General features: G+C 42.4%; 5 protein-coding genes across 6 annotated transcripts; 1 reads left to right on the forward strand and 4 right to left on the reverse strand.

Moving 5' to 3' along the window:
• The first annotated feature begins 4,405 nt into the window (after window positions 1–4,405).
• LOC132792286 (pro-resilin) lies at window positions 4,406–7,953 on the forward strand. Its single transcript, XM_060801580.1, has 2 exons — window positions 4,406–4,579; window positions 6,674–7,953. The coding sequence occupies exons 1-2, from the start codon at window positions 4,574–4,576 to the stop codon at window positions 7,313–7,315; spliced, it is 648 nt and encodes a 215-aa protein (XP_060657563.1). The 5' UTR covers window positions 4,406–4,573; the 3' UTR covers window positions 7,316–7,953.
• Window positions 5,680–6,631, reverse strand: LOC132792285 (casein kinase II subunit beta'). Of its 2 annotated transcripts, none has more exons than XM_060801579.1 (2): window positions 5,997–6,631; window positions 5,680–5,939 (listed from the first exon to the last, which is right to left on the reverse strand). In XM_060801579.1, the coding sequence occupies exons 1-2, from the start codon at window positions 6,545–6,547 to the stop codon at window positions 5,840–5,842; spliced, it is 651 nt and encodes a 216-aa protein (XP_060657562.1). In that variant the 5' UTR covers window positions 6,548–6,631; the 3' UTR covers window positions 5,680–5,839. The 2 variants fall into 2 exon arrangements, with proteins under 2 accessions (XP_060657562.1, XP_060657561.1); XM_060801578.1 differs by having other exon boundaries at window positions 5,991–6,631.
• A 45-nt stretch (window positions 7,954–7,998) lies between the features above and the next one.
• On the reverse strand, window positions 7,999–8,698 carry LOC132791674 (uncharacterized). The gene is made up of 2 exons (XM_060800701.1): window positions 8,673–8,698; window positions 7,999–8,607 (listed from the first exon to the last, which is right to left on the reverse strand). Exons 1-2 carry the CDS (start codon window positions 8,682–8,684, stop codon window positions 8,041–8,043), a joined length of 579 nt encoding a protein of 192 aa, XP_060656684.1. The 5' UTR covers window positions 8,685–8,698; the 3' UTR covers window positions 7,999–8,040.
• Window positions 8,699–9,868: 1,170 nt separating this feature from the next.
• On the reverse strand, window positions 9,869–11,779 carry LOC132790867 (solute carrier family 25 member 3). Its single transcript, XM_060799610.1, has 4 exons — window positions 11,629–11,779; window positions 11,045–11,236; window positions 10,217–10,981; window positions 9,869–10,152 (listed from the first exon to the last, which is right to left on the reverse strand). Exons 2-4 carry the CDS (start codon window positions 11,217–11,219, stop codon window positions 9,986–9,988), a joined length of 1,107 nt encoding a protein of 368 aa, XP_060655593.1. The 5' UTR covers window positions 11,220–11,236; window positions 11,629–11,779; the 3' UTR covers window positions 9,869–9,985.
• A 499-nt stretch (window positions 11,780–12,278) lies between these two features.
• LOC132790861 (VWFA and cache domain-containing protein CG16868) lies at window positions 12,279–18,254 on the reverse strand. Its single transcript, XM_060799600.1, has 5 exons — window positions 17,771–18,254; window positions 16,931–17,708; window positions 16,220–16,873; window positions 15,559–16,164; window positions 12,279–15,010 (listed from the first exon to the last, which is right to left on the reverse strand). The coding sequence occupies exons 1-5, from the start codon at window positions 18,119–18,121 to the stop codon at window positions 12,942–12,944; spliced, it is 4,458 nt and encodes a 1,485-aa protein (XP_060655583.1). The 5' UTR covers window positions 18,122–18,254; the 3' UTR covers window positions 12,279–12,941.
• Window positions 18,255–18,508: the final 254 nt, after the last annotated feature.

The raw sequence follows: 18,508 nt of genomic DNA on the forward strand, positions 1-18,508 counted from the left end.
AATTTAACTTCTAGCCTCGTACACTGACAAGCTGCGCTTTGTTGTCGATTCTTTAGTTTCTTCCTTTCATAATCGTTACTTCCTTTTTACTTCTAGCAGTCCTTAGTTATCGATTTTCTAATTTCTTCCTTTGCTTATCGATACTTCCTTATTACATCTAGCGTCGATCACACACAGGTTACACTTTATTATCGATTCTCTGAGTTCTTTCTCTTTATTATCGACAATTTCTTATTTTAAGTGCTGTGCATAATATTAAATTTTTGTAGGTGTTAAGTTGTGAGTAATGATTACATAATTTAAAATTGTAGTAGTCGTAACAATAAGTTCTATAGAGTATTAAGATTATTGAATAATAAATAAAGCAGCTCTACAATTATACAATTTTAACCTAATGTTATCAACTTTATTATTGGGTCTCGCTCTAGTTAAGAATTACTTTTAATTTCGTATTTTTAGTTTTCTTATAATTCAATAGAGACTGTCAACAATTGTTGCGAAACAAATTTGATAGATTTATGCAAAACCTCATTTTTAATCGTCTTAGAAATACACAAAGTCTAATTTAGTAGAATATTAATACGACAATTTTATAGCTAAGAGGCTAGCCTGCTAGTTATTTATGTAAAGACAGATTAATGAAGCGCCAGTTTCGTGGTAATAAAGTTTTGTCAGTCCGTCAAGAATACGTTGCGTATACTTAATGCATTCTTACACTCCTTCTTTGATGCATTACGCAGTCAACAACAACAACAACAAAAATAGTACAATACACACCGCAAGTGTAAAATTAGAGGCAGAGTTGAGTGATTGATATGAGATCACAACAATAGGCAAATGTTACAATGGTAAATGGGTAAGTTGATGGATGAAATGGATATATATTGTAGTTAGTTATCCGCATATGACTCCACCTTTCAAATTAGAAGCGACTCATTTGTAATATGTACGTACGCATGTGTGTGTTTGCCCTTGTAAATGAATGCTACAGGTATGGAAAATATGTATAGTATTTTCCAGACTCCCCCCGCAGCTCTTGCTGCTCTTGCTGCTGTTGATGCTCTTGGTGCGCGATGCCCCCGGCTGGTAATCATCGTTGCCATCATCATCATCCACATTGAAGTGCGCCGCAATTTACATCGAAATGCCTTAATTGATTTGAAGCTCAACTGAGTCGCACTGTGCGGGCATTGCATCAAAAATTATTGTAGTTTAATTTAAATTATACGTTCCACTCGTCAGTTGTTCTAGGTTACAAAATCAACACTACAAACACACACAGACACACACACACTCACACACAAGGTATTTCAAGGTAACCTCTCTAAACTCAAACAGAAATTACAATTTCAACTGAACCGATCTCAACACATCGTCACTCCGTTGGACTTGGCGCATCACCATCATCATTATCATCATCATGACGGGGGCAACTTCCCCCGCTTACCTCTTCCCCAACCATGTTTAGAGTGCCATCAGCTTTTGGGGCACGTTCAATGTAAATTAGCCGGTAAAATGCGTTATTTGTTATTATACAAACAAACAAAAAACAAATAAACTGTAGTATATATATGCAGGAAATTAAATGATTTTTTAATGTGCTCGAAAATGATTACACAAAATGTTTGCAAAGAGTTATTGAATATGATTTTGTTTATAGCCTAATGTTTTCATTTTTCCATTTAGCCAAATGCGAGTTTTATTACACCATTTATTAGACATTTTAAGCGTATATTAATGTTTCAATAACGTTTGCATAAACGATGCTCAGAATGAATTGTCTGGAGGTTAAATGAACGCTAAGAAATCTAAGAAACGAATCGTGTAACTAAGAATGGTACTAAAATATAAAGCTTTAATTATATTTTATTATAATTTCGGGGTTCCTCACAAATTAAATGCACACTAAAAACCAAATCAAAAACCTCATTCTCAATTTAAACAGTGCAATAAATAAAAATTGTGTTTTATGAATACTCGTCTTTTTTTCTGCACTTATTTTGAATGACTACAGGGTATGTAATAGTCTTATTAGTCAAAAAAGCATTCATTTGCATTCTTACTTCTTTTGTTTGATAATTTGCACAAAGTTTATTTGAGTTATTTTGGTACTCATACTATTTAAATGTGTTTAAAATGGTTTTTATATAGACAACATTTAGCCATAAGCAAGGTCAGGGTATTACTTGCAATTTCTTTAGGTCAACATTGATGAAGTGCAGGCAACTGAGTGCCGGCGTAGTCTCCACATTTTGATGCTCTAAGTCAGTGTCTGGCATTTCCTAAGTTGATGAGCCTTGAATTATTCATTCACAACATTTGTGTATTGTTGTTAATGCTTTCCTTCAAACAGATTCGACATGTCTGCAACTCAAATGATTTTTGCTTTTTGTATTGTGTATTATTGGGAGCATTGGGTCTACAGGTCATTCAAAAGTTTTGATCGCATTGCCACTATTTCCTTGCAGTCATGCAGGGCACGTCAATGTTTCGCCCCCTAATTATTATCTCATTGCTCAGCAAATAAATTGTGAAAGTCAGCAAGCTCGTGCCGAGATCAAAAAAATGAGATGAACAACCAAACAGGCAAAAAAAAACTAAAAAAACATGTTACCAAAATGTCAATAATGAATTTTGCATTTAAAAACAACAAACTTGGGGCGAGGGAAACGAAGACAATTTGCAACTTAACGGCATTCAAAGTATTTGCAGATCGTGATAAATGCTACGCCCACCGCTTGAATAAATAAAGCAAATAATAATAATAACACAATGAGAGTGCTACGTAGATAAACGAGTACAATGAGCTCCATTTGAATTTGTTACAATTTCCGAAGTGATCGTTAAGCGTTTCTATTGTTTTGGGGCTAATAAATAATAACAAAATTGGACGACCTTCAATGCGTATTTCCACACCTCACTTATAAAGCAGGCGATTACCAAATTCGCATTCCTTTTTCGCAGCTCTTGAGAATCTTCATCTTCATATTTGTTCAACCTAATTCGTTTCCCCGTCGTTTTTGTTGCTGTTAATTTTGCAATTCATTTCAAAAGCGTCGTTAATATTTAACCATCTTTTTACAGCCATCTTAATTAGGCAGGAATTTATTTAGTAATTTTCACAATTTGCCCCGGCAAAATACCTATTCACATTCTATCTCAGCACAACACAGCGCATCGCAGTATTTATAGTATGTGTTTTCAACTGCAACTGTTCACATTTCAATTGCACATTACATGGGCTTATCCCATGTCAGCATCTCTTGATCATTTGTTTACCACAAATCTCTGGCCCCCCGCCACAGTGGGAGCAAAGACAAAAAGCGAAAAACTCTCACGCCCAAGCACACACACACACACACAGACACACACATAGACCGAAAGCATAGCTAATTTATTTGTCAAAATTGCAGAGCAAAAAAGAAGCAGAATTCAGTAGAAAAAAAAATAATGTAGAATTTTTTAATTGAATAAGTTTTTTGTCTCGTTTTCGTTTGGCAATCGCATGCGCAAGTTTGTGCCTTAAGTCTTTCGTTTGAGCTGCTGCTTGGGCGACTGCCACACGACTGACGAGGCAGTGAAGATGCGTGGAGAAGCGGCGGCAACTGGAGTCGACAGCAGCGGCAGCAGCAGCAACCAGTGGCAGCCCCAATTTCCGCTCACCTGCGGCCCTCGCTTCAGCGCTCGCTCAGCTTTGAATCCGAATCTCTGAGTCTTAGTCTCGGACTCAGACTGAAACTCAGACTGAGACTGAGACTCAGCTGCATGACTAATCCCATTACAAGTAAGTGTTTTTGCTATTACATGACAACAACAATAGCACACATCAGCAAAATGTTTATGGCATGGATTTGTGTTTTGGGTAAATGCATCCCAGGAGCGAACAACTCCCGCACTGCTCATTTATTTGAATGTTGCGCTCATCTTCGCTACACGTCAACGCGACGTCAACGTCGACGTCGTCAAAATGTTTGGCGCTTCAATTTAAAAGTAACTAGTTTACTATAACACTAAAAGCGACTGCTTCGGATCTCTGCTCACGAGCTCAGAGCGGAGAGCACTCGATGCTGCTTGCTATATTTGAAGTTATTGTTGTTGTCGTCAATGTTGCTGTTGCTTTTGGTGTTGTTGTTGCTGTGTTGCCTTTGCATTATTTTGTAATGTTTTTTTGTGTGTTGCTTTGCATTGCTACTTACTTTGATGCTCGCGCGCTCTTTGAAATCTCCAAAAACACTACGAAAATTTGGCGCGCTATTTTGTTGTTGTTGCTGCTGCTGCTGCTGTTGCTGTTGCTTCTGCTGTTGCCATCGACGTCGCCGTCGTCGTCACCGTCACCATCACCATCACAGTCGACGTCGTCAAATGCAGCGCAATTTTCAAATATAAATACTGGCCTACGAAATTGTTTCAGTATCACAATCAAGTCAACCATCTTCGCAAGAAGAACACCAACCAACCAACCAATCAACCTATAAACCAACAAATCCTAGCAAAACCTTCGCTTCTCTTGCCGAGTTTGCAGTAAAAGTTTCGTGTGTGTTTTGTACTAAACCCAAGCAAGTGACTACACAAAATGAAGGTATAGCATACTCGTCCAATAATAATAATAATAATATATTTTATTATTGTAATTAAATACAAACAAAACCAATATGCTCAGCATATGGACTGTCAGTGTAAAGTTAGTGCCAAGTGTCCTGCCCACAAGCAAAAAAAAAGGATGTGAACAAAAGAAACAACAACTGAAATTTCAAAAGGATTAGAGCTTTGCTAACTAGAAGAATCATTTTTTGAATCTAACCTAAATAATCTAAAAGAAAATTAAAATTGTTTCAAGTCTAAAATATCAATACAGATGTCCAAGATACTTCAGAATTTCAATTTATGCAGCGCTAAGTTGCCTTAATCCATCATCGATTGTTTAGCCAAATATTCAAGCAGAAAAAGAGTCAAGTTCAACAGCGCAATTAATCAAAACAAAAATTCGCTGCCAACCCGCACACACATTAATCGAATTTCCATAATTTCTTATTAATATTTGAATTGCCAAAATTAATATGAAGCGGCTTCTGTTCAAGTCGACAGCTTAAATAAATTAGCATAAAAATAGATAGCATCCACTTAGAATGCTGCAGCAACGCAGCTGCTAATGTCATGTTGCAATGCAATGCATAAATTAAGATAATACTTTCGACTAACGGTTGCTTCCATGCCCAAATATGGGCAAGCAGAAGAGATTAACAAGGGACGATAGCAAAGACACATTGCAACTGTCCAAGTTTGAAAGTCATTCAAGCATGAAAGTCACTGAAGGTCTTGAAGACGCAGCAACAGCAAAGACAGCAAAAAAAAAAACTATTGCGTAACTCGTGAACAGAAGTTTAGTGAAGCACTTTGCACTAACCGACTGACCAAAAACAAACAACCAAAAAGGAAGCGAGCATTTAAATTCCCACAGGCATCGAAGTCGAGTTCGTTGCCTAAGTCATTTGTGCGAGTCACAGCTGTAGCTGCTTGCTACAACACGCAAGTCACTTGGGAGACCCTTCACTTTAAAAACCGAAAAACAGGCGACCCAATTTCCACAGATTTGCATATTTGCACGCCTTTAAACGACAACGACAACAACAACAACAAATTCAAACAAAGACAAAACCTAATAATCATTATGATTATCATTATAATTTTTGCATAAACAATTTTGCAGCCATAGGTAATGAGATTCTTGTGAGATTGAGACGACAAATTGCGCAGAATGGTGTAGATACATGTAATTTAGTCATGGGATCACATAAAATTTTGGAATGCAAAGTGAAACGAATGAAACGAATCAATTGTATCAAGTATCTGGTTCTGGTTGCATCGGTGTCTTGTACATTATGCTGCCGTATTCGTTGGGCGAACGATGCGCCAGCTGGTGGATCTTGAAGCCATACAATCTGCAAATGCAATTAACGCATGGTGATCTGTGAAATCGTAATCCTACTTACACACACCTTGGCACAAACTTTTGCTTGGCTCTCTTGGGTCGCAGATCGGGCCGCACCATGAGCAACATGTGCGGAAATCCGGTGCCAAAGAAGGCGCCATCGACAACCGAATGGCGAGCAGAACGTGGCAGATAGACATCATTGCATTTGGGGCAAAAGATGCGCACCGTATCCTCGCCGGGATTATCGCTCAGCCCAATGGGCAGAACCGATTGTCGCTGGCAAAAGACACGTGGACAGCAGCCAAAGGCGCCGAGCTGATACTTTTCCAGCATTAAATCAATGCCACGATTGGTTAGAATGAAGCGAGCATGTATCAAGCCATACAACTTTTCGGCGCACTGCTCCAGCTCCGCTTCAGGTGGCGCATCCGAGCCTGAGCCCGTGTCCAGATCGAGTATCACCTCGAGAGCTCGGCGATAGTTGCTCACATTCGAGTCGAGAAAATTTAAATTGAACTTGTCGTGTATGTAATCCTCGTCCACGGCGCAGAAAAATTCATGACCGCGCTGCTTGCAGAACCAAGGTATCCAGGCGCTCTCCTCCGAGTCCGACATAGTGCATTCAACAACAAATCGAAAGAATAAATAAAGTGTTCCTCGAATAGTTAACAATTAAATTCACAGCCTACCGAATAGGAATCTAATTGAATTTCTTTTTCCATCCATCTCTCTCCCTTGCAGTGCTTTACCACAGTTGCGCTGCTCGTCTGCCTGGCCGCCTGGACGCAAGCGGAGCCACCAGTGCCCCAGAACCAGTATCTGCCACCCAACCAATCGCCCCAGGCGCCCACCAACAACTACTTGCCACCCACGCAGAGTTATCAGTCGCCCTCGAACAACTATTTGCCACCCCAGCGTGCTGGCAATGGCAACGGTGGCTCGGCGCCCAGCAACAGCTATGGCGCTCCTCTGCCTAACAGCCAGTATGGTGCTCCCGCTTTGACCGGTGCGATCTTCAAGGGACAGAACGGCGGCAACGGCAATGGCGGCTATGGCGGCGGCAATGGCTACGGACAGGGCGATGAGGAGCAGTATGGACCAGCCAAATACGAGTTCAAATACGATGTTCAGGATTACGAGTCGGGCAACGATTTCGGTCACATGGAGTCTCGCGATGGTGATCTTGCTGTCGGTCGCTACTACGTTCTGCTGCCCGATGGCCGCAAGCAGATTGTGGAGTATGAGGCCGATCAGAACGGTTATCGTCCAACCATCCGTTACGAGCAGGTTGGCAATGGCAATGGCAACGGTAATGGACGCAACGGCAATGGCGGCGGTTATGATAGCAACGCGCAGCAGGGCAAGTTCAATGGCTACCAATAAGGAGAGTGCTGAAAGGCGTATTACCTTCTAGTGTTTTCCAACATTTTTAAGTCGACCCCTGTGTAACTATACTTGTCTATCGCTAACCTAGCTGAGTATTAACTGTAAATGTAACTGGTGCTGGCGGCGATTACAGTTTGACATGCACTTGCCTGTCAGGCCACCCTATCTTTCTATCTAGCTCTCTCTCTCTCTCTCTCACTCTCCCGCTCTTTCGCACTGTTCTTGCCCATATTATTTGCTCTTAGTGCAACGCCGCCATTTTGCCATAGCCAGGCGCGTTCCAAATGTTTCCACAGTTCCCACTGTTCCCCATGCCTGTTCCATGTCTCACTTTGTATTTTTGCCGTTGGTTTTGTTAAGCGCCTTCATTTTGTGTCAGTCCACCACAGACACACAGAACACACACAAACAAACACGCACACCATACACCACCACCACCACCACCATACCATGACCATCTCACACACATACATCTATACATATACATAAGCAATTGTATTTAATTTTAATGAATTTTTATGAAAAATGCATTGGAGCCCAATTCGACAGCATGAAAATGTGTACGAAAAAAGACATATGAGATTTTTTGTGTATAAATAATGATAATATGAATAAAGAAGCATTTTTGTATAAAACAAAGAACAAAAACCAAACATTTTTTATTTTACAACTGCCAAAGCCCGAAGATTATTATATTTTACAGATACACAACAAATTGTCTTCTATTTCAGCACACGTTCCAATTGCCCCTGGCTATTGTATTTGTAAACCGGATCCTGCAACTCGCCAACTGGGGAATATTTCAGCTGTGCGGTGAACTCATCTCCTTGAGCTTCCTCAGTGCGATAAATCACACGCTGCAATTTGTTATCGGGCGAGATGACATAGTAGCGTCCTTCCTTAATATTGCTGGACTTTGGCTGCGTCAAACTGGCCGAATCTTCCTCTTCCTCGGGATAGACAATGCGAAAGCTGTCATCAGCTGGCGGTCCATATTGATCAGCTGGACTCTGCTGATCTTTATTAATACTTGACTGCTGCTCCTCCTGCTGCTGCTGTTGTGGCACATCAAATTGTGGCGGCAAATACTGAGAGTTGAACTGCGGTGCATTGAAGGTGCCAGCGTGCTCAACACGCTGCTTGGTGATCTCCACACGGTAACCAGCTGGTGGCTGAAAGTCGCTGGGCAAATTGAATGGCACCTGTGGACGCCAGCCTGCGGCGGGGTATGGAGCTCGCTTTGGAGGCTCGCCCACGACAAGCACAATAGCCGCAATCAATAGAACAAACTGAAAAAATAGGAAAAACGAAATAAATTATTGTTGTGTAAATTTCACTCTCTCCCTCTGTGCACCTTTAGCAGCATTTTGAAGCAAGTTGCATTTGAAACTGCAGTGCAAAAATGTGCAACTTACGCATTTTTATATGGAATTTACAAAATAATCAATATTGCGGACACGTAGGTAACTCCCTCCCTCGTCTGACACACATACTATATATAAGTAAATCGCATCTGCGTTACTGCATCTCGCATCAAATAGTCACGTACTCGATCGACAAAAATTAAAACAAAACCAACCATTTGCATGTGTTGACTGACCTTGACAAACGGATGACAACATTATTGGCAGAGGTTCAACATGCAATGCTCCTCCCACAGCACAGTTAGGTTGCCTACCTAACAGTAAAATTTAAAAAAAAATGCCTAATTGTTGACGTACCTACATTTTGTTTTTTTTATTTATTTATTTTTTTTTTTTTTGAATTCCGAACCCAAGTTCCGATTATCAAGTTCAAGAACCCAAGTAATTAATTAGCAACTGTCCCACAAAATATAAGCGTATTAAATTTGTGAATTTGAAATCATTAAATGATTTTAGCAAAAATCAGCGATGCGAACCTTGATTAGAGAAGAACTTTAACCTGTGAATTCTTCACACGTCTGTGTCTGATCAGGGTCTTTAAAAATATTTCAACGCAGCAGGTGGCGAGAATTGTTATGCTACGCTACGTTTGATAAATTGATATTTGCATAGCCATTTTTGTTTTGTCTTGGTACATTTTAATTAATATTATTTGGAATCAACTAAGCAACTTATGTTGGCCGTTAAGAGCCTTAAGTCTTCTTAGCTATATTTGGTTTCCTCGCTCACATCAGCTAAATTTTAAAATACTGGTAAGTTATTTTAACAATTTGCTGGTCACACTGCATAAAGTAAATTAAAATTTGTATCGATTCTTTTAATAGGTTGCATTTTCTATTTCATAAAAATTCTTTCAAAACTCTTTTCTACAATTTCCATGGCCACATAAAGCCGATATATATATATATTTGTAAAACAATTCAAGACCACAAAACTTGCGGTAAATACTGGGTATTTAGAGTGACCATTTTCTTTAAATTCAAAGCAACTTACACAAAAAAAGCTTTTTTTAAAATGCTTTTGCGCGAAATTTAAAATTACGCAGCTGTAAATACATTTCAACTGATGGTTGTTATTCAAATTTAAGCAGTAAGTTCTACATAAAATCACAAGAAATGCATTTTAATTGTGTTTTAGTTTAATGTGTTTTTATTTATCTTGTTTTCTATACATTCTGTGTTAATTCGTTCAATATTCTGTTTGCACTAAATTTAAACCGTTTTTTAACTTCTATCCACCTTGCTTACTGGGGACCAGTAATGCCCAGCTTCTTCTTAAGGGACTCGGGCATCTCTGGTGGTGGTGGGCGTGGCATGCGCAGGAAGACCTTCACTGCATCGTAAATGAACCATTGGGCAGCAGTCAGTGTGCCAATCATGACAATCCTAGGCACCAAACCTCCCCACAGTCCTGCAAACACACATAAGCAGTATATAAAAAGAGAATCATTTGGATCATTTGCTATTTCACATACCAGACCAGCCCAATTGTTTGGCAACATCCAGAGCGCTGGCGCCCTTGGCCTGGTTCAGCTTGGATACAACGGTATCAGCGGGATGGGAGACAATGGCACAGAAGACACCAGCAATGTAACCAGCCGCAAAGGTGACAATCAGCTGCTCGCCCTTGGTGCAATCAGCACGAGGCTTGGGGACCACATACTTGTACAGCAGCTCTAGTGTGCGCTCGAAGCAGGCGAACTTCATCATGGTGTATGGAATCTGTCGCATCCACAATGGCACCAGACCCTTGTAGAAGGCCGAAATGCCCTCCTGGGCTGTCATCTTGGGCAACGCCTCGCGTAGCGTCTTTGCAAATCCAGGTGTTGTCTGTATCTTGACCTTGGCCGCCTCCATGGGCGCCAGCGCAATGTCGGCAAAGAATTCGGCCGAGGCCGAAGCGGCCAAGTAGAGGCCGGTTCTATAAAGGAAGGCATTCTCCTCGCCAATGGCATCCGAGTAGATGACTTTGAAGACTTCATAGAGGCCAAACTTGCACAGACCCTGCATCGAGTAACCAATGAAAGTGGGCGCCCAGCCCTTGGCCAGACCCCTGACACCCTCCTCAGCCAAGCTGACGCGGAAACCGTTGACCACACTCTTGTACTTGGCGGGATCCACCTGCAGACGGCACTTGACCAAATCGAGAGGCACCACCATGGTGTGGGTTGTGCCGCAGGAGATGATGCCACCCAGGCCGCAGAGCACGAAATAGTGATTGGAGCCAAACTCACAGGAATCTAACGAAATATAAACAAAAATATAAATGTATAGAAGGGAAGTCTTAATCGTGGATCACTTACCACCCTGAGCAGTTGCAGCGGCAGCGAAATTGTGATTCGGGGTCAACTGGCGGGATGCATCGCCAACAGCGGAGGGCAGCAGAGGGGTCGATGGGGTTGCAGCCTGGCAGTTAGCGCTGGTGAATGGCGACTTGAACGCTGAGTTCTGCGCGGCCTCGAACAGAGATTTGAACATGTTGTCTAGAGAGGACGCTGTGGAGTTCAACAAAAACAAGGTTGAGGTTAACAGTTCATGATGTAATCGAAATGCATAAAATTATCTTTAAATAATGTATTCACAACAATTAGAGCATCAAAATAGATATTAAAAAATATATATTTAAACTTAGTTATTCATTTTTTCAAGTCTCAAAACTCTTCGCCAAATTCGTTGACATTGATCTTGTGTTGCATTGTTTCACTTGCAATCATTTTTTTACATAACTATTGTACTTTTTTTTGCTTTTGTATTGTATTTTTTATATGCATTACGTAATACAATTTGCATGCTCACAACAAATTTTGAATATTTTCCAAAAGTTTTCGTAAACACAAATGCAATTTGCACAAAATATCGTAGCCAAAGCGTAGAAAACAAAACTCACTTCAAAGTGCGAGAAAGAATGTGCGGGACACAGTACAGAGATAGCCGAGGAGTAGCTGAAGTAAGCAAGTAGTTGCTGTTCTTGGGTCGAAAGTGGAACCCAATTAAACAACGTTCGTCGTACGCCAAACCAGAAAGCCAAATGCAACGATAGCAGCCACAAAAGCAAAGATACAGCGAAGAGATCTATCCAGGGTTGTCGAGACTGTCGTCAGGTGTATCGGTTAGAAACGGTTATGAAAGCAGCGCCAAACGGTATGAATTGTAAAAAGAAAAACTCGTAATTGCGATGCAAAACAACTCTTCTGATTAGGACCACATTAACTTCCAAAGATATTACGATCAAGGACGTCCTGCCCTCTGACAATTTGCAATCTAGATTGGAAATTTTATTTAAGCAAAGATTACTTCATCTGTTTAGATAAAAAATTGTATTAGCTAGAATCTTTTGCAATTTTAGAATACGCATCTTGACTACTCTGGGCATTTAATTCTTTATTTATAAATGCGCAGCACTTTTGCCGACCGTCTGCTGAAATCTCATCAACAGTGCGACATCTATTTTTTAGTTAATGTAAAAATAAATTCATTAACGCGTCGCCAGCTGATCGAAGGCGAAGTGTTCATCACTCGAAGTGTTGGGGATCAAGGTTGAGCACTTTCAATTTATTAGTTACGCATTGGTGCAATTTTGTAGTTGATGTTGTTGTTTATTGAAAACATACTTCGTACAAGTAATACGCGTTTATTTACTAAAATCGAAAGTTAGTAACTGTACGGACTTAATAGCTATTACCAAAAAAGTATACTCTTGTTTCGTGTGGTGTCGTATTTTGTTAACATACTTGCGCTTAATAAGTACATAATTAGTTGATTTATCGTGCTTAACAAATCTAGGTTGTAAATGCTAAAAATATTGGAAGTAGCTGCATAATAATAATACTTGTTTCAATAAATTATCGTACACCGCACCAACAATGTGTGTGTCTGTGTACTATATCGAATAAAAAAATGGCAGAGTAAGTAACGATATATATATATATATGTAAACGACTTAAAGGCTAAATTGGCTGGCATTTCGTTAATGTAAGTGTGATGTGTTTGTGTATTGCAATCACTGCTGCACGCTGAGCAGTGCTGTTCAAACCATTGCATTACTGCTGCAGGCTGAGCAGTGCTATTCAAACCATTGCAATTGGAGGAGGAGGGAGCGACAGTTGAACCGTCCGCAAATATTCCTAAATACAAAATACACAAATTGGCAAACAAGCGGACATCTTAAGGTTAAATTGAAACTTAACAAACTAACTGGGACTACGACTCGGCGGTTTCCATATGCCGATGCACCGTCACCGGCGCCAGAATGTAGTGTGAACGCGACGGCTCCTCGGCATCTAACGGCAGTGTTGTCTGCCCATACACAGCACCTGCTGCACCTGCACCACGACATGGCGATGGTGTCGCCTGCTGCAGCTGCTGTTGCTTGTAACGCTCCGTTTTGTTCGCCGGCTGATTGCTCAGATACGGATGCGCATTGCTGCTCGACTGCTGGCGATTTGTGGGACTCGATATGGATGTGGATATGGACATGGTGTCCGATTTGCTGTGCCGCTTGTCGTGCAACAGCAGCGGCTCGGCCAGCGTAAAGCACTGTTGATCCGAGCTATCTTCATGCGGTGTCATCGTGCTATAACCATGATCCGATTCACCATTCGGTGGGCGGCGATAATAGCTGCTGCCACTGGACATGTGATATGGCGATATATCCGCCGCATGCATAAGCTGTCGCTGTGCTGCTGTGTGATCATAGCCACCCATGGGCGGCTCGTCGTGCGCCTGGCAGTCATCGAAATTGAAGCGTGACAAAGGCAGACCATAGTTTTCCTCCTGCACTGAGTCCACGTAGAACTGCTCCTGCGTCTGATTGTCCAGATTGTGCCGATAGCAATGTATGGCAATGCCAATGACCATCGCCAGCACCACAATGGCGCCACCGAGTGGCCCGAATGCAGAGTAGGCATGCTGCTCCCGCTGCGGATTGTGCGCTGCTAGCATTTCCAGTTCATCCAGTTCTCCATAGGGCGTCATCGAGGCCAGCACACCATTGAAGCAGCCCGCTTGCGTCGAGCAGAAGGCGGCACCAAAGCTGTTGCCCTCCACATCTTGTTGACACCACTCGCAGCCCATCATGCCGAGACACTCCCTCTGCGTGGCATGCATCTCACAGCCACCGGCTCCGGTGAGGCAACTGGGCAGCATACTTAGTAGCTGATTGGTTGGTGGCAGCGCCAGGAAATGCTCGCTGGGCGGAGCGCAGTACGGGAACTGTTGTGTATAGTTGGCATAGCTCTCCGCATCGATGGTCGAGGCATTCGACAGCATGGGACACTCGCAGGGACACTCGCAATCGGTTTGATCCATGCGCTTGCAGTTTAGGCACACACGATCAATGGTGCTGCACGGACAAAAGGCGCCGCCATCACAACTGGAATTCAGCACGGCCGCAAACAGATTGCTGCCACGTATCAAGGCAATGGCGTATTTGGTGCGCTCTCCGTGCACCACATTGCCCAAGATGCTGGTCAGTGACGTGTTGAACGCGTAGTAACGTTGCAATGTGCGATTCTGATAGCTGGCACAACCCAATTTGCGCACCAGCTGCCCATGATTCAGTATATCGTTGGCCAGATACGATTCCTTGTGCGTCAGATGCTCGTGCGGGCGACGTTGATTGCGCGAAAGCGTTGAAACTTCCATCATGCTGGGGTGGGCCAGCAGGTAGCCTTCGTGATCGAACAGCAGACATTTCATATGCGGCAGCTGGCACAACGGCGTGCTGTCCAAGATGAGTCGATAGTAGAAGGCATAGGGCACATCCAAGGCAACCACGCCCACGGGTCGATCCTGCTGCGCCGAATGCATCGCATGCGCCTTACCCTCGAATATCGTATGCGCAATGGTCACAATATAACCAGCTCCTCCCGCATCCAGATACGGCGCTGTGCTCACAATACGGCCTGGCTGTGCCATCGCCTGACGAAACCACGGGCGTCGTGTGGCATCATAACTATTGCTGAGCAAACAGCCCGGATACAATTGCAGCACGCCGCTAACACTCGCAATGTAACGCCTTATGATATGACCACGCAGCGGTCCCGTCGTGTCCTGATGTCGACGTCGCAGGTGCAGCATTGCCTGATACAGCACGCCCACCTCGTGGCGAATGCGTGGCCGCAGACCGGGATTGGCCAGCAGGCCACTCGTGTCCCGTAGATAGGCCATGATGGACTCTACATGTCGCAGCTGTGTACGCGGTCGATTGTTGTGCAGAAAGGCAAACGGCGACTCAAAGGCGGCGGCGCTAAGGAACAATGTGGGGGCGTCTGAAAAGGTAAACGAAGATTAATATGTGGTTTATACTTTAGTTTTAAGCTGCAATGTAAATAAGGTAATTTCGATGCGGGTTTATAAAAACTGTTGACGAAAACAAGTGGTGCAACTACATAATTAAATATTGTTATTTTGATTAAAATCTGTCGATAATGCGTTCAATTCAATTAATCAAATTATTATTGGACCACAGCTTAAAATGTGTCTCAAGAATATACGCTTTAATGGTCAATATGATTAAAGCCTTCTAAAGTCAAGAAAAACAAAACAAAACAAGTAAGCAACAGTCGAGTGTGATCGGTTGTGAGATACCCGTTACCCATTTGGAATAAAAGCAAAATAGGGCGGTATTCATTTAAAAATATATTAAATATTTCATTTAACCGGCAAATTACGAATTAAAACAGAGCCATCCGTTGATATATAAGCATAGCATATAATTTAGCCAGTGGTTATTGAAGCCCCAAACTAATCGTAACTTTCAATCAAATTTAACACTATAAATGAGTAACTGATATCAGTATTTCGGCAAACTACTCACCCATCGTAGCCAATTGCCTAAAGTAGCGACAAGTGGTTGGCGCGCCATTGGCGCCGCCGACATTTTGCATTAGATCCAAGCGATGGTATAATAGATCCATGCTGTCACCATAATAGCCTGGCTCATAGCTGCTCACAGTGTCTTTCAGATTGTATCGCTGCAGCTGCAGCTGGGCAGAAGCATTATGAAAGCCACTAGCGCTGATACTAGCAGTGCTGACCATACACAGCACATAGATGCCTAGCACTGATTGCCAGTGATAGGTGCGCTGCAAATGTTGCCGTCCTAAATAGATGCCAGTAGTGGCATTGCCACGCTCCTCATGCAACAATCGATGTCGGATGCTGGCGAAATCTGTGGCATTCTCCAAATAAGCAATGTTCACAGGATAAGCGGTTTCACGCTGAATAAGCGGACGCGGGAATGCCGGATGCGCCAAAGTATTGCCACTGCTGCGATCCAAGAGAAAGGCATAACTATAACCTTGCTTGGCGGCCGGCGAAGCATTTGGATAGTTCAACAGATCCTCAAGCAAATCAGCCAAATACAAATTGACGCCTACCACACCATAAGGCGCCACAGCGTGCGTAATGGAAACAAGCACATCTAAAAGTAAAAGTGGTTGTTAATTTGCATACAATAAATATCGCCGAAGAATTACCTCCGCTATCTGGATCCACAACGGGCTGATGCACTTGCAGTGTATCAGTCAGAAAACGTTCTGCAAATAGCTGACTAAAGACTTGACTGCTTGTTTTAGGAATGGTCTCAGAATGCATTTTATTCAACACAAAGAAACGACCAGCCAGCTGCTCTTCCTGTCCGGGTGTTAGCCAATTGCGCACATCGATGTCAAACTTTGTATAGTTCTGGGTGGCCACATCGCTTAGGAACTGTTTTTCATACATGATGCGCTTTTCATCCAGCACCACGGCACATGTGTTTATAATTACTGGCGAGGACAGACGACTCTGGCCTTGAGCTAGTGCACGCAACACATACATGGCATCCGATAAATTGGTGAGCAGACCACGTGTTACATACACAAATTCAATAGGCTGCTCCGAGGTGTTAATCAACTTTGCTTGCTGCAGACGATGCAGCATCTGGAATGCGTATTCAAAGCCCAACGTATGATTGGTTAAAGCACGTGCCAAGCTCAGGTTGTTCACATAGTTAAGTATCTCATCCTTATGAGCACGGGTCGTGCTGTAAATGCCGTGTTCAGCTTCAGCGGGGAAAGCATCCGCCTCATTAGAAACTGTCACAATTGACATATAGTCGGTGTCCTCCAGCAACATCAACAGTTCTTGAACTAAGACAAAAATAACGTAGTTTAAAAAAATAAATCATTATTACTTTATCCACTTACTAAAATTCTTGGTGATGTCAAATAGCTCCGCATTCATAGCAGAGCCAATGTCGATGAGCAGCATAACGAACTTGCGTTTAATGGCAGAAACATAAAGCTGTCGAAACTGTGAGCTGGCGGCAGCTCCATCGCTGCTGGATAAAAAGTAAACGTTCTTGAAGTGACTGATGCTGCTACTACTGCTGGATTTGCCATTAATGTTGCTATTGGCATCAGTGTCACTTTGGCTCTTGCTCAAACGCTGCTTCAGCAAATTCAATTGATCAGCTATGTAGGCGTTGGCATCGCGTGATCGTCCATTATTCTCGTTAAGGAATGTGACGCGCGATGTTTCATCCGACTTCAGATAGTTAAGGATTTGTATCTGCTGTTTGTTGTAGTGCACCGCACCCGACCCAGTTGACGTTGCATCCACATTATTGCTCTCGTAGTCCGGTTGACAGCTTACGATTTGTGTATTCAAATAGAGATGCTTGTGCTGCTGCTCTTTACTCGCAGTTGCTCGGCTACTGCTATCCATTTCATCCGTCTCGAAATCAAATTCATTTTCCAACTCATCGTCGCCATCATCATCGTAGATGTGCTGCGGCATTAGCACTTTGCTCAAATTAAAACGCAATAGATCGCGCAGCTCTAGCACCACATGAGTGGCTCGTTGCAGCTTGCGTCCCAAACGCTGACTAAATGCCTGCAGATCCTGCTGCACGCTCTCGTTGGCGTTGACAGAGGTTAATCTTGTTGCTACTGCGCTGGCAAAGTGTATGGAATCGAAAATTTCCTAAAAGAAAACATTCGAGTTGAGTGGCAGCCAAACGTATAGAAGCAGCACACAACACTCACCTGTATCTTAGCCACAAGCATTTCAAATTTACGTATGCTATGCAGATTGCTCTCTACATTGCTTCTTAGCTGCATGACATTCTGCTGATTATAGTTGACAAAGAAAATGTTTGCTGGTGTCTGCTGCAGTGGCATATAGTTAACTGCAGTAGCACCAGCAGTGGCAGAGCCAGTAATAATGGTCGTAGGCACTTTGTTAATATTGCTAGTTGTGGTTTCATTTGTTGTGGTTGTGGTTGTGTTTTTGCTTATGTTTAGAGGTAGAGGAGGAACATTTTCACCACTGCCGCCACTTGACGTTGTTTGTGCAGCTGCCACCAGGAGCAGAAGCAACATGTTGCCCTTCCACATCTTGCCACTTTCCTGGTTGGCTAAAATTAGCAACAATTACCGCGTCATTTAGGATAAAAATTTCTTAAAGTTCTCGTATATTTTTTTCTTTGGAACTTGTGGTGACCGATAAACATTGAAGATGGCCGATAGGTTGTGGCAAGTACTTCCATGTATTTGCTACAAGTAACGCGTATTTTTCTCCACCCACAAGGCCTTACAATTCTGTGAACAGTGACCAGATATCGATATTGGCCGTTCAAGCCTCTAACGGATTACAAAATATTAAATCGATTTTTGAAACACAAAAATAACATATGTTATTATATATTATATTTAATATGATTTTGCATTTCCTTATTATTATTTGGTTTCTATTATTATTACATTTATTTGTTTTTCGCAAGT

This window comes from Drosophila nasuta, chromosome 3, assembly GCF_023558535.2.
Source record: "Drosophila nasuta strain 15112-1781.00 chromosome 3, ASM2355853v1, whole genome shotgun sequence".
NCBI lineage: Eukaryota > Metazoa > Arthropoda > Insecta > Diptera > Drosophilidae > Drosophila > Drosophila nasuta.